The 15,516-nt window shown below is 41.1% G+C and overlaps 2 protein-coding genes across 2 annotated transcripts; both read left to right on the top strand.

Annotated features, from left to right (window-relative positions):
• The first annotated feature begins 444 nt into the window (after positions 1-444).
• Positions 445-10,515, top strand: zbtb17 (zinc finger and BTB domain containing 17). The gene is made up of 15 exons (XM_026154575.1): positions 445-643; positions 2,068-2,290; positions 2,382-2,561; positions 3,005-3,337; positions 3,629-3,718; positions 4,280-4,563; positions 4,764-4,906; positions 5,004-5,304; positions 5,893-5,980; positions 6,509-6,625; positions 6,731-6,851; positions 7,208-7,338; positions 7,495-7,758; positions 7,858-7,947; positions 9,346-10,515. Exons 2-15 carry the CDS (start codon positions 2,083-2,085, stop codon positions 9,762-9,764), a joined length of 2,769 nt encoding a protein of 922 aa, XP_026010360.1. The 5' UTR covers positions 445-643; positions 2,068-2,082; the 3' UTR covers positions 9,765-10,515.
• Positions 10,516-10,807: 292 nt separating this feature from the next.
• Positions 10,808-15,396, top strand: ddost (dolichyl-diphosphooligosaccharide--protein glycosyltransferase subunit (non-catalytic)). Its single transcript, XM_026155029.1, has 11 exons — positions 10,808-11,086; positions 11,725-11,835; positions 11,923-12,009; positions 12,107-12,210; positions 12,290-12,384; positions 12,561-12,654; positions 13,355-13,503; positions 13,774-13,921; positions 14,013-14,133; positions 14,289-14,395; positions 14,621-15,396. Exons 1-11 carry the CDS (start codon positions 10,852-10,854, stop codon positions 14,768-14,770), a joined length of 1,401 nt encoding a protein of 466 aa, XP_026010814.1. The 5' UTR covers positions 10,808-10,851; the 3' UTR covers positions 14,771-15,396.
• The last annotated feature ends 120 nt before the right edge of the window (positions 15,397-15,516 follow it).

Genomic DNA, 15,516 nt, shown 5'->3' with positions numbered 1-15,516 from the left:
GTATTCTCCAATATAATTTGGAAGTCATTGTTGTTTATAATTTCCTCCACTGTACGTGAGCTATGCAGTGGCTTTTTCCTTAGAAATATACAGGAGCATTACTTTTATCCTTGTATTAATATACTTTTTGTATCGCAGAAAATTAATTTCTCCTTGTTCTTTCAGTTTTCCGATGATTTAAGACAAGGACCTCTTCTGATTGTATAAAATAAAGCCTAAAGATATAGCTCATTTTAGCACGCAGGGATTCAGTTTGAAATTTGTGATTATTAAGTTAGACTTAGAGCGCTTATTTACACACTACACGTGCCTGTAATGACAAACTATTCTATTACAAATCCATTTTAGCTCCACTGTGTTATGAAGGTATCAGCTTTGCACATTATGTAACTTGGGTGTATCGCGACACCGCGTGGCCTCTGTCGGCAAAACATTGGTTCCCACTGCGCGTGCTCCAGCGATACATCCGGCCGGTCCCTATCAATCGATCAGAGAGAGGAAGATGGCGTTGGATGGAGTGAGCGGGGTATGATCGATCACCGAAAAACTCGATTGGGTTCGTTTTTCCCAACTGAGCCAAAAACTCCGTAAGACCGCTTGGACCAGCAGTTTCAAGCCCGAGTGAAGACGAGATAACAAGGAGGTAAATCGGAAGTTGGTTTCTGTTAAAATGGCGCTTCTTAAAAAACCGAAAAGAACAGGCTAGCTGTGGAAACAACAAGAGGGGAGGCCGGACTCGCAGCTCCGCCATCTTGTTCCCTCACCACACGCATGTAGGCATGCTAAATTAATCCCTGATAACAAAGCTGCAAGGATTGAGGAATTGCAATCGATATATTGCACCGTCAAACCACGCTGTCAAAACTTGTGGAGAAACTGACGTTCAAGTTAAAAAAAAGAAAAAGAAGAGAGAATTAAAAATAGCTGCACAGCCAGCGGGACACGAGATTACGCTTCATCCTTGCGTCAATGTCGTATCTCGCGGTTTAGTTGGCCTTTAGCATCTTTCGCGTTGCATTTCGGATTTAAGCTAGCAGTCATTTTGAGTGGTTGATTTTCAAAACGCCGTTTTTGTCCTTAAAAACACACACACGCAACATGTTTGTGAAGTTTGGTTCATAGGTTGCGTCCCATGGGACAGTTGTGAGTCTGGAGGAGATGTCATTATCTAACATAACAACTGAAACAAAGTACTTAGACATTACCAGTGGCAGCGTTGCTATAATTATTATAGTTTTATTACTGTTATTATTAATAATAATTTAGTTTTTATTGGTTTCAGTTTTCATTTTGCTATTGGTTATTACTTATGCCAAATGCCAGAGCCAAAATTTTACCTCATCAACCAGTTTGTGCCAAAATTCTAACAGATTAACACATACCATATTTATTTATGTTTCCTCTGTTATTTTCCAAATTCCAAAAATAGTTTTAGTTAGTTTACCCCTTTTCATGGTCTAGGTTTTATTTTTATTTATCTAACTAGAATATTTTTCAAAGCTAGTTTTAGCTTTTGTTTAGTTTTAGTTAACAATGATAGCCGTGGTTATAGTCCAAAGGAAGACACAAATTAGTGTGAGGAATACAATTGCTGTTATTAAAACTGCTTGTGAAACAACACATACACAGTTAAAAAACTGATTTAGCTTGTTGGACGCTAACTTTAATACATCTCTGTGCTGATACATTGTAAAAGGGGTAATTGTGAAATTAAAATGAACACAATTTTCCAGTTTTAAATAAGGATAATAAATAATGTAATGGTGTAATGTGACATATAGTCTAGACACAGAATTTATACTTCATTATAGCTCATTATATCTTATTTCTGTTGACTTATATTAATTTGTAATGTATAGGTTTAGTTTTAAGGCTGATACATCTATTTTTCTGAAAGCAATCATCCCCTAATATTGACTGACCGCAGTCAGTCAATAATAAAACTACTATGCTGTCGGAGGATGCATAATTATATCAGAGGTGAAGAATGCAGACACAGATTTAACCTGACCATCACAGCCTTTTCAAGCTTCCTCGTGCTCCACATTTCATCCGTTTTATCCACAGAGCTTGTCCTTCAGGATGATGGAGTTCCCGTGGCACAGTGGGAAAGTTCTGGAGCAGCTTAACCGGCAGCGCAAGCAGGGCCTGCTGTGTGACTGCACCTTTGTCGTGGACGGTGTGGACTTCAAGGCCCACAAGGCTGTGCTGGCTGCCTGCAGCGTGTACTTCCGCACCCTCTTTCTGGACCAGAAGGATGTGGTACATCTGGACATTAGCAATGCAGCAGGTCGGTCCCCGTCAGGTTATGTGCTCTACCCTATCTCTGCCTCGTCTCTGCTGTCTAACTGGATGTGTTGTTTTGATGAATGTCGTTTCAGGCTTGGGTCAGGTCCTGGATTTTATGTACACTGCAAAGCTGACTTTAAATCTGCAGAATGTAGAAGACGTGCTGTCGGTAGCTCACTTTTTACAGATGCAAGAAATCGTGAATGCGTGTTCTGCGTACCAGTCGTTGTCAAATCCAGCCCCGTCCGTCATAACACTGGATTTTGCTGTTGGTGAGTCAGGTCCTCGGTGAATACTCGTGTCTGTACCCTTTTTTTCTTTATTTCAGATAAATTGTCATTGCCCTCAGCTAATCCGTCCATGCCTTGATTCTTCAAATGAATCATCAGGTTGCTTTGTATTAAATTTGTCAACCAATTTTACCGTCACTTTTCATAGCATGATGACAAACGTGTATTTCTGCTGTGTCCATGTTTGGCAGTAGTCCTAACAGATGCTGTTCTACATTAAAAAAGATAAATGAAAAGTAATTAATACATATTTACCCGATTGTTGTTTTGTTGAGCTCATAACATGGTTCTTTATCTGTTCTTATTGGCATTCAGTTTGTTGAAAATGGAACACAGTCGTCATTGATTCTGCATTCTAATGTGTGAAATGTTGCTCCTGATAATTTCAATTTGATTTGATTTTAATTCTGTCTTTAACACACCAGATGAAAAAACAGGTGAAGGAGAGCAGAAAGAGGAAACTGACAGTCAGCTGTCAGATTTGGCATCACAAGCCGAGGAGTGCCCTCGTAGCATTCCCACAGAGGATAAAGAGACCATTCAAAGTCAGGACATTTTAGAGGAAGAGCTTTCTGCCAAAACACAGAAGCCTGTTTCTCAGCCGAAACCCACTAGAACCCACACAGGCCGCGGACGACCCCCAAAAACGTCCCACCTTCTGACTCAAAAGAAGACGTCTGTCAAGAACAAGGAAGAAAGTGGTGCATTAGACGCACCCGCCTTCCAGGACGACACCGCTGATGCCGACTACATACTGAGTAAATACATATTCATAGAAAGTCTTTTCAGTTATTTAATTATGATGTATGCTAGCATGTTTAAAGTTTGAAAGGATCCACATGATGCTAGTAGCTTTTTATTTGATGGCATTTGATATCTTGATATATTATTTTATCCATTATTAATGTTTTTAAGAAACGATAGGTTATATAAATAAATACATACATAAATGTTTAAAATCAAGAGTTAAATTCAATGGAAAGAACACAAATGATTGTGATGGCTTAACAAAGAAGTGTTTTCGTTTTTTATTTTATTGTTTTTATTAGAATCACCGTTAAAATCTGCTGGCAGTTCGCCTTATATGAGCTCCCGCGGGAGGAGAATCAGAAAACCACCTCGACGAAACTTCCCACCTGGTGAGCGCTCTGTCCTGAAGGAACTTATGCAATGCCCCTTTCGTTTAAGCTTCCCACTGGACAAACTCTGTGCAGAGGCAGGAAAAGCGAAGTCATTTAAAAACACCTCTAGATTCAGGTTGATTAGTGCTCGAATGATTATCCGAGTGCTGTTTTCCGCATTTTCACATTCCGTTTAAAATGCCAGAAATGTGATTAAAAACATGTATATTTCTTCAGCACCTTTCAAACACGCAGTCATTTCACATTAATCTAATAGGATTTAGAGCATTTGCTTTGTATTAGAATAAACACATTTCTTTAAAGGTTGCAGCAAACCTGCTTCTTGTATTTGTTTCATTGCTGATGGTGCTAGTTGTTGCCCCAGTTGTAGCTGGTATGTCTGGAAGACGCAGTGGGGAACATTAACGTAAGAGTGACCTCTGTCTGATGTAAAGAATGTCACCACTTTAACAGACCGATGAAGCCAGTAATCCCATATCTCAAAAAGTCATTGCTATTCCCCGTCAAAGCTGTAGACAGTTTGTCATTTTCAGAGCTTTTCTGCTCTTGTTCTCCCAGACAATGACTCAGAGGATGAAGCCCCATCACAGGCAAAAACTGATAATAAGGTGGCAGAGCCAGCAGGGGTGGCTGAAGGGCAGGAAGAACACTCTTTGGAGACCGGCGATGTGGAGGCTGATGATATTGATGATAACGAGGATGGAGAGGAGGATGACGAGATAAGTCAGCAAATGGAAGGAGACAGCCCAAGCAGCGAGAGAGATGGAAGACAAGCTCAGTCAGCGTGCATGAGCAGCCGATCTGAATCAAAGCCTTACAGCTCCGTGACACACAAATGTGAGGTGAGGGATTTGTGGGACGGCCTAAGTTGCGCTGTGCCTGCTTTTCCTGCTCTGGTCTGCAGGCTCTGAAGATATAAATGTCAATGCTGGGAGCTTTCATGAAAAGCTGGGCATCATAGATGCTTTTATGCAAATGTTGGTCACATTTGCATGCATATCTTTGCATTAAAAGGCTTCACGATATATTTTCCTCTTTTTAGGACTGCGGGAAGAAATTCACCCACACGGGCAATTTCAAGAGGCACATGCGTATTCACACTGGAGAGAAGCCCTTCTGCTGCCGGGACTGCAACAAGGCTTTCTCTGACCCCGCAGCTTGTAAAGCCCATGAGAAAACACACAGGTGGATGGCTTTTCCTTTTCCTTTTCATATTCATTTAGTGTATCTTTGCATACTTCTGCAGAGGGCTTAATTAAAGTGAGCTGTCGTTGACTCCTAGCCCCCTGAAGCCGTACTGCTGCTCTACTTGCGGAAAGAGCTACCGTCAGATCAGTCTGCTCAACCTGCATCGCAAACGTCACACAGGGGAAGCGCGGTACAGCTGTGAAGTTTGTGGCAAGCTTTTCACCACTTCGGGCAATCTGAAGCGCCACCAGCTGGTGCACAGCGGCGAGAAGCCATACCACTGCGACTACTGCGAGAAGGCTTTCTCTGACCCCACGGCCAAGATGCGACATCTGGAGACACATGACACAGAGAAGGGCAACAAGTGTCCACACTGCGACAAACGCTTCAACCAGGTACCCTTGGAAAGGTTTGGCTTTTCTGTGGACAAATATAAACACGATGAATGAATAACATGATTCCAGGCAACACTATTTTTAATTGAAAAATCTTAGCTGGATAGTAATATTCACTGTTTGTATATGTATATATATATAACTCTGCCTCAAACCCCTTGGGAATGATATGTGTGTGTTCCTCAAACTAGGGTCCTCTTCCTGAGGCCCGTGAGTCTTATGAGTCTGGACAGAAGCCTCTGATGATGTGCCTGAAATGTGCTGGTACCACTCTTACAGTTTGGGGGTTACCACTTAGACCACTTTGGACTTTACCTTCCACACCCGCTTTTGCAGCTGGATGTGGGTGAGGGAAGGGAGATAGGAGAAAAACAACACGACTCTCTTTAGAGCAACAGGTCAGGGTACAAATCCTCTGCAGGGCATGGATACAGTAAGGTTCCCCAGGCTAGATCCCTAGTTCTATCCAAACCTGCGCCAGAGAGACTTAACTAAAGTCATACTGGCTTGGCTGTCACCCCGGTTGAGCGCGCATATACTTAAGTGTCATTTAAGGAACATTTTTGTTGTTTTGTGTTTCCTCGTTAGGTTGGGAATCTAAAAGCTCATTTAAAAATCCACATTACAGACGGGCCTCTCAAGTGCAAAGAATGTGGCAAGCAGTTTACCACTTCAGGTAAAAAAAGAAGTAATAACAATGTTGCTTTTTTTCTCCCTGCATTTTTATTGTCACAGTGAATAAAACGCTCTCTGTTTCTTCATGAATACAAATTCTACCTGTCATATTGATCTTGAGAGAAATTAAGGACCAAAAAAATATCAAAACATACACCATTGATTTGTTATTTTATTTATTTATTTATTTTTGTACTTACTAACAGAAACCTACTTTGCTCCTTTCCGTTAGTAGGTAGTGTTAGTCAGTGTTATTCAGTTTGAAAATGGTTTGGGATATACAAAAAACCCATTAAACTGCATGCAAGTACAACAAATGTTATATTTAGAGATTCAGTAATAATTATAATATCACTAATAATATTAAAATAATGATAAATACTATTAAAATAAAGTGTGATATCCAATAGTTAGACCATACATGAACAAAATTATTTAATTGCTTTTAGTTGGTGTGTTACTACGTAGAATTGTTTTTCTTCTTTGAGCCATTTGGTCTAATCTGTGTGTACTAATACCTGCTTTTTAGGGAATCTGAAGAGGCACCTGCGGGTTCACAGCGGGGAGAAACCGTACGTCTGCGGGCACTGCCAGAGAGCTTTCAGTGATCCTGGAGCTCTGCAGCGGCATGAGCGCATCCATACAGGTACTCTGGGGATTCTGGGGAACTTATTTTCATTCTTCCATCTGAATCCCTGTGTGAATATTATCTACTTCCCACGATAGTGAAACAGTTATTTATATGTTGCAGGAGAGAAGCCCTGTGTCTGTATTATCTGTGGTAAAGCTTTCACTCAGGCCAGCTCCCTCATCGCTCATGTCCGCCAGCACACGGGAGAGAAGCCCTACGTCTGCGATCGCTGTGGTAAAAGGTCAGCACGGCACAGTGCTGCAATGATAGGCTCAGGTTTCAAACTCACTTGTAGCTGAGGTATAGAAACTGGCATTATTTAACAGGGATGTTTGAGAGGGGAATATTAAGTGTAGTTTAGAGGTTTTGACCTGTGTAGGCGGTAATGAGAATTGAAGATAATATAGATTTGTGGTCATTCTCAAAGGTCAAGTAACAGTGACCTGTTATAGTTCATTCAAATGATAGTGAGAGTACTGAGATTGACCAAATTAGAGATTAAAATACTGTTTAAAAGATTATTTTCTTATGAACAAAATGAATAAATGTGTCAGTAAAGTAGATGAGAGGAAATATCATATATATGTTTTTGTGCAGGTTTGTGCAGTCTAGTCAACTGGCCAATCACATTCGCCATCACGACAACGTCCGCCCGCACAAGTGTCAGATGTGCAACAAGGCATTTGTTAATGTGGGAGACCTGTCGAAGCACATCATCATTCACACAGGTGAAGAACAAATTTGTTACAAGGCTTTTTTTTGGGAGAGTGAGGGTTCACCTGTTGAGCAGCTAAGTCTCTGTTTCCCACCACATTTGTATCCATCCAGCAGAACTCTGATCTTTCACCGTCAATTGACTACTTATCTTTGTTTTGTTGTCTCAGGAGAGAAGCCGTTCCTGTGCGATAAATGTGGTCGGGGGTTCAATCGCGTGGACAATCTGCGCTCTCACGTCAAGACTGTGCACCAAGGCAAGGCCGGCATGAAGCGGCTGGTGGTGTCAGAGGGAAGCTCAGACGAGTTGGGTGATGGAGGAGCGGGGCCATGCACCTCTGACAGCGAGATCAACATCGTCACCGTCACCACGGAGGACATTGTCACACTGGCGACAGAGGCCCTGGCGGCCAGTTCTGTAGCTCAGCTGACAGGTCAGACTACATCTTCAAGGCTAGAATGTAATCAACAACACAGATGTTTGTAGATGGCTGTGAGGCACAGACGGTGACAATGTTTGTGTCTGTTAACAGTAGTTCCAGTGGCTGCTTCGGTTTCTGCAGATGAGACCGAAGCTCTGAAAGCTGAAATCACAAAGGCCGTGGAGAAAGTGCAAGAAGCAGGTAAGACCTGGCATTATAAAAACATGTAATGTTATGAATAGGGATGGGTACCGGTGTCATGGCACCGGTTCTGACATAAACGGTAGTAACCAGACCGAAAAGCAGCGCACATTTCGGTGCTTTATTTCGGTGCTTTTTTTTCCTGAGCTTTGATACACTTCTAGCCAATAATTTTACGTTTCCGAGGATAGTAGGCGGGTCCAGGTACGTGCGTTCTTTTAGAGCAGAGCTACAGATTAAAAATGCCCAAGGCGAAGCGGTCAAAAGTCTGGCTGTACTTCACAGCAAAATATGCAAACTCAGCAGCCTGCAACAAGTGCTTTAAGCTGATACTGTGATACTGTCAAAGGAGGTAACACCTCAAATCCGATGAAACACCTGGCGACGCATAGCGGGTTTTTTTAAAAGCCCAGAAATGCGCCGTATGATAGCTTGCTGCGAGACCTCACACCGAGCACATCTACTGTGCGTGGGTTGCCTGTTATCGGACCCGGAGTTAGCAACATCCCCCAAAAACACGAAGAATAGAGTCCTGGCCCCTAGCCCTGTCAGTGTAGCAGAAATGATGATGGATGATGACGGCAGCAGCAGCAGCTGTTCTTCTCTGCGTGAGTAGCTTAATGTTGTTCGTGTGTAATTTACGTTGAGTAGGCTAACCACGTTATTACATTAATGCATGTAAGGTGAACTAGCAAACATCATCATAGCTACATGCGGCTGTCCTCTTGTTTGATGGCAGATACTCCCTTCACCCTGGCCAAAAAGGCCTAAAATGACCAAAGAAAAAGTGGAAAACAGTTAAACATGAGAGGTTTTGGACAAAGTTTGTGTTTTTTCCCATTGATTAAGCACTGCTTCCAGCCAAGAGTGATACCATATATGCCCCATAGCTGCAGAAAAGGCTAACATTGTTATCTTTTTACAAAAAACCAGCTGAACATGAGAGGTTTTTGGACCAATTTTGTGTTCTCCAGTCTTTAAGCACCAGTTTGAGCACCGTTTGAGCACCGGCACCGTTTCAAAAGTACCGATTTGGCACCGGTATCGGATAAAACCTAAACAATACCCATCCCTAGTTATGAATGACAACAAAATATCAGACATGGTTTGGGGGAGTAGCAGTATGGAGTGTTACGCTTATAAGCTGAAGTCCATTTATTGACCCTGAAAACAATAATCAGTAAAAGAAGCTGAATATGTACGTATGAGTATGTGAGACAGATTTTGAAGTACACAGCTACTTGCATAACCATCTAAATGGTCTCAATGACAAGTATTATTACAGTACTGTAAACAGTACCGTAAACTTCATCAGAAGCCAGTTCCTTTTTCTTACACAGAACAGGACACAGATTGAAAAATGGTTCGTTTGTTCATGAAACCTTCTTCTCTTCTCAGATCCCAACACGCAGATTTTGTATGCTTGTGATTCGTGTGGCGATAAATTCTTGGATGCCAGCTCCTTAGCTCAGCACGTACGCATCCACACAGCTCAAGCCCTGGTCATGTTTCAGGCAGATTCCGACTTCTACCAGTACACCGCAGCCACCACTGCCGAGGGGGATTCCACTGCAACATGGCAACCCACACCCGAACAGGTCATCCACGAAGGAGAGCTAATCTTCCGTGCTCAGGTTGGAGAGGGAGAAACAGAGGACGGGATGATTGGAGAGGCGCAAGAACAAGAAGAATCAGAACAGGAAGTTCAGGAGAAGGTGGAGAATGGACAGGTGGAGACCACCACTGAGATCAAAACATATGAAAAAGATGTAGAGGAGGACAAGGAGCAGGAGATGGAGTGTGAGAGGCAGTCGTAGTGGGGCAGATTTGTTTAAAGTGTGTGTCATTTTGCTTGTAAATGAAATGAGATTTATACTGTATAAGGAGAAGTAAGAAATGAAGTGTGTTTATGAGTTTTGTTAAATATGAACTGGATTCATAACAGACACTGTTCCTGAAAAAAAATTCTTTCCAGATTTGTGATCAGTAATCATGTCCTGTTTTCAGCAAACAAGGTGAGATCTAGTAGTTTTTGTAAACGTTGAGAGGCGGTTATGCTACTTTGTGTAGTTTATTTTTAGACTTCAGTGTAGGACTGTGCTTCGTCCATTATATAAAACATTTTAAAGTCTGTCTTACCCAGTATAACTTAAAGAAAAGAATTCTATGTGATATTTTTCCCATTTTTATGATGAAATAATAATATAATCATTTTCTTTAAACATCCAAAATATTTTTCTTGTACTTAAAGTATTTTCATGCAGAGAATGTTACTCAAAGGCTATCTACATGAACATATATGAGTACTAAACTAAAGTAAAGGACACTTGATGCCTTTTTACAGAAGCAAGGTGTTGTAAATCTTGTGTTTGGATAATATTTGTATATTTGTCATGTTACCTCTGAAAAGATTAGACTTGTGTACAGTGACGACAAACTGACAAATGTCACAAGACATTTTTGTGTCACTATTGATTTTTGTGTCATTAATTTGTCTGCAGAATGGATAAAACCCCTAATACTACTTTTACTGGAAGATGCCATCAGCTCAATAAAGAATTGCCACTGCTTGTGTTGTGCTCTTGTTTTTACTAAAAATAAATAAAAAGAATAACAAAGGCTTATGTGCCTTGCTTATTATTTAAAAACAGAAATAACTTAAATGACAGCTGAAAGGCATAATCCTTTAAGTCGTTTAAACGCCGTTTTTGTTGTAAATATTCAGTAAAAATGTGCATATTTATATTTCGATGCCTGGACTTACCTGTTTGCCAGGCTTACAATGAAGCTCTCACGCTATTGGTTGACTGGCAGTCAGAGCGACGCGTTCCGCTCTGTGATTGGCTGCCTCTTAGGGTCAGAGTTTAGTCAACTGCTAACGCTGACGTCGACTTCTGCAGCAAAATGGCGGCGCTGACAGCAGTCATGCAGACGAACCGGTCCGGTTCTTTATCATCGTCCAAAAAACGAACCGGAACGGTGTTAATGAGGCGGTTCAAGCTTTTGGACCATAGCGTCCTTTTATTGCTGTCGTTAGCCTCCGTGCTGCATTGTGCTTTGGCTGACGGTAAGACGTTGGTGCTGCTGGACAACCTCAACATCAAAGACACCCATTCAATCTTCTTCCGCAGTCTGGCAGGTCAGTATGATAATACTATTTTTTTGCAGCTTTACTTACTCTGCTATGCAGTCGTATATATGCCTCGTTTACCGGGCATCAGCAAGTTTTTGGCAGCTAACAAAAAGCCGCTGCTAGACCAGAAATTGATGCACGATAGCAAGAATGCTAACATTAGCTTAGCTGTAATGTGTTCGCGGTCCTAACGTAATTTGAGCCTCTTACAACTCAGTGTAATATAATAATATAGATGAAGATGTGCTCGATGCTGTTGTTGTTAAAATTATTTAAATAATACTATGCATTTCCGTGCATATTTGCATTTCCGCTCCTCTGCTCTTCTGGTTTGCTGGTAGGTACAGTAGTGGGAGAAATCCACTTTCCTGATTAGGCAACAGTCTTCAAAAGAGGAGTTTATACAGTTTGGGTTATTACTGTTTTAAGAAGACATGTAAAACAAAACGTTTTGTCTGAAGATACAACTTTTTGTAATACTCGGGGATATTGCATGCTTTTGTTAGAGATAACATCAGAGCTTGCACACCTTTGCTGTATCCTGTTGTAGTAAACATGTCCTAATTTTCAAAAACCACTGTGTTAAAACTTTAGCCTTAGTACAGCATTGTTACTGTTAATTATAATGCATCTGTCTTCTTCAGACCGTGGATTTGACCTCACCTTCAAGACCGCTGATGATCCCTCCCTGTCGCTGATCAAATATGGCCAGTTCCTGTATGACCACTTAATTATCTTCTCACCATCAGTTGAAGGTGAGTTTCGCAGCGTTAAAACAAAAAATAAATAAATTGTGGCAGGTGATTTCTTCCTGAAGGTAAACACTTTTTTGTCATCCGCAGACTTTGGTGGAAATATAAATGTGGAGACTATTACATCCTTCATTGACGGTGGGGGCAATGTCCTGGTTGCTGCAAGTTCAGACATCGGTCAGTTGATTTATAACAGTGTTTGTTCAAGTCGTATATTATTTGAAATGTTTAAGTATGATCATTCAAGTATTTTTGTTTTGTTCTTGTTTCACAGGCGACCCTCTGAGGGAGCTGGGCAGTGAGTGTGGCATTGAGTTTGACGAGGAAAAGACTGCCGTCATTGATCATCACAACTATGATGTGTCTGATCCTGGAGAGGTAAATGGCTTGGCCTTTACACAGCTGCCATTTTATGTTTTGTTATGTTGTTGTAATTTGTGATCTTTTGTAACTCCAGCATACCCTGATTGTCGCTGACCCAGAGAACCTGCTGAAAGCTCCCACTATTGTCGGCAAACCCACCAAGAAACCTGTTTTATTCAAGGGTGTCGGGTAAGCACAGTGATTTTCACGCTGATGTGTAATAAATGATAAATTCATCCTTTTAGCTGGAGCAGAGACTTGTGTCAGAAGATGTAACAGATAGTGTTGTTAGATTTTTAGTCATTGTAAAAGATTAACTCCCATGCTCAGTGGAAAATATATTGAATGTGGCTCACTTCTTCCAGCATGGTGGCAGACCCAGACAACCCTCTTGTCCTGGACATCCTTACTGGGTCCTCCACCTCCTACTCCTTTTTCCCTGACAGACCCATCTCACAGGTAATACTGTTGACATGTCATGATAATGTCAGGTAATGAATTATGATTTATTCAGGACAAACTGTCCCGGGCATGATAAGTAGCCCTTTAAAATTAAAATTGTGTAGTAATGCTTTTGGAAGAAAAAGACAAGCTTATTGTGCACTACCTCATTTTCTCCGCGATGTATAACGTGGTCAAAGTTTCAGAACAAAGGGTGGAGCTAAAACTGCTTTGTTCAGGCAGAATGAACCACAGGGCAGCACCAAGCCCAGTATGAGATGATTAAGGATTATTTTCAACTATTTTTAACGCAAAATTACGCTGGTAGAGTCCAATAATAAACAAGTTGAGTTGAGATCCTTGTATAACTATTATTAGCCTGAATGGATATTCAGTTCACTTCAATTTGATTTTATTTATAGAGAGAATCAAATCACAACAACAGTCACCTCAAGGCATTTTATATTGTATTGTGAAGAGGAAAGCTCCAACAATCAGAAGACCTGCTATGAGCAAACACTTGATAGTGAGAAGAAAAACTTCTCGGTATCACCCCTTTTAACAGGACCAAACCTCATGCACAACCACGCTCAGGGAGGGGCAGCTATTGGCCATGACCGTTTGGGGACAGGAGGTACTAAGTTAATTTTACTTTTTTAATGTTGTTGTTGTTTTGTGTTTTTTTTTTTTTTTTTTTTTTTTTTTTTAAATGCTGTAGTACCCCCACGCTGTTGGCAAGAACACCCTGCTGATCGCTGGGCTCCAGGCTCGAAACAATGCCAGAGTGGTGTTTAGTGGCTCCTTGGACTTCTTCAGCGATGCCTTCTTCAACTCTGCAGTGCAGAAAGCCACACCAGGTTCACAGAGGTACTCCTGTCAGTGATGGCCTGGCTTGTTTTTCTTCCATGTGAATGTTACAAGTTCAAACACATTTACTGCAGATTTCTGCAAGTTTAGATGCTTAGAATGTGTTCCACTGAGTTTGCAGTTTAGTGCGTTTGACCTCCTAAAGCTAATCTGTAGGTGGAAAACAGCCTTAAAATGTAAGATTGTAATAACTAGTCACTGATATTAGATTTGGTTACAATATAGTTGGTTACAGATGTCAGTGTTCCCTGTCCTTGTGGGCTTTTTCAGGCACGAGCGGACAGGGAACATGGAGCTGGCCGAGGCTCTGTCTCGCTGGGTGTTCAAGGAGGCTGGAGTCCTCAGAGTGGGAGCTGTTACCCATCATCGCGTGGGGGAGACCGACGCCCCCACAGCATACACCATCACCGACCTCGTGGTGGGTCTTGTTGTCTGTTTGTTATCATCACCGTGAAGATATTTGTTTTTAATGCAGTGTCGCTCAATCACTGTAAACCCTTTTCATGCAGGAATACAGCATTGTCATTGAGATGTTGTCCGAGGGCCGTTGGATCCCATTCGACGGAGATGATATCCAGCTTGAGTTTGTGAGGATCGATCCCTTCGTCCGGACTTATCTCAAGAAAAATGGTATGGTATTGTATTATAGAATATATTTACATTCATTTACGTCTTGTTTACAACCTACATGTATTGTTTTTATAATGTTTGGCAGGATTGACTTCATATTCTCGTCATATTTACAAACTGCATTTATGATAAATGTTCCATTGTTGTTCAACTAGGAGGTAAATACAGTGTCCAGTTCAAGCTGCCTGATGTGTATGGAGTCTTCCAGTTCAAAGTGGACTATAACCGACTAGGATATACACATCTCTACTCCTCCACTCAGGCAAGTTCATCAGAAGTTCCCTCCTAAAGACTGAGTCATGTTGAGTTTATTTACTATAAGATAAATGTATAGAAATGGTAAATATGGAAAGTATTGCTCAATTAATCATCCTGGTTACTACCTCTGTTCTTTTATCAATCATTTGTTGTAATAGTAACATAGTAACCTATTAGTTGATGTGCTGTATGGCTTGCTAACTAATCCAGTTGTGTTTCTCCACCGTAGGTATCGGTGCGTCCTCTGCAGCACACCCAGTATGAGCGCTTCATCCCCTCAGCCTACCCATACTATGCCAGTGTCTTCTCCATGATGGCTGGACTCTTTGTCTTCAGCGTAGTTTTCCTCCACATGAAAGAGAAGGAGAAGTCTGACTAATACAGAATGCCAGTGGGGAAGAGAAAATAAGACTGGAAGTGAACTTGTGGTGTGAAGAGTGGAAATGAATGTCGTGATGGCTTGAGTCTTCATGCAGGGACTTGGACTGTTTCTGTTCTGTTATTGGGGAACTCACTTTGTCGGGGTCTGAGGGCCAAAAGAGGCCCTGACTGTAATGCAGTGGTTGTGGGAGGTTTTTTTACACTTTGGAATCACTCAGTGGCCCTTGTCTGTTCAGAAGTCAGTCAGCGTTTGTTTAAAGTTGCTTTACAATTGATTAAATATTTCAAGTCAAACATTTGCTTAGAAATGGGGAAGAAATTTACAATAAAATTTGACCTGCATTGTTTTATTTTTCAGCCAGAAAAGTTTATTGTGGTAACTACATGCACTGATTATGGCAACAACTCATTTGTTTGTTTTTTTTGATAAGATTAATGTGTTTCCAAATAAGTTGGAGTCATCTTAATAAAATATTGACATTCCACTCAATAGAAATGCCTGTTGTCTCTGTAACTTAACACGCAATAACGGTGTTCATTGAAATGTTACGAGTGGTTTGGTCCACTGAATGTGGAGCTGCTATGATTTGTGCTTAAGGCAAAATAAATGTTTAATGACACTCATTTTAATGTGCAGATACTTAACAAGAAGCGAAATGTGGGGAAAAGTAAAAATGAACAACTATCAAAACTCTAGATATTAAACAAACCTTAATCTTGATATGTGCACATTTTTAAAAAAGA

The sequence above is a fragment of the Astatotilapia calliptera genome, chromosome 20 (assembly GCF_900246225.1).
Source record: "Astatotilapia calliptera chromosome 20, fAstCal1.2, whole genome shotgun sequence".
NCBI classification, from domain to species: Eukaryota; Metazoa; Chordata; class Actinopteri; order Cichliformes; family Cichlidae; genus Astatotilapia; species Astatotilapia calliptera.
The sequence above is the reverse complement of the archived record's forward strand: the minus strand, read 5'-3'. Positions and strand labels throughout refer to the sequence as shown.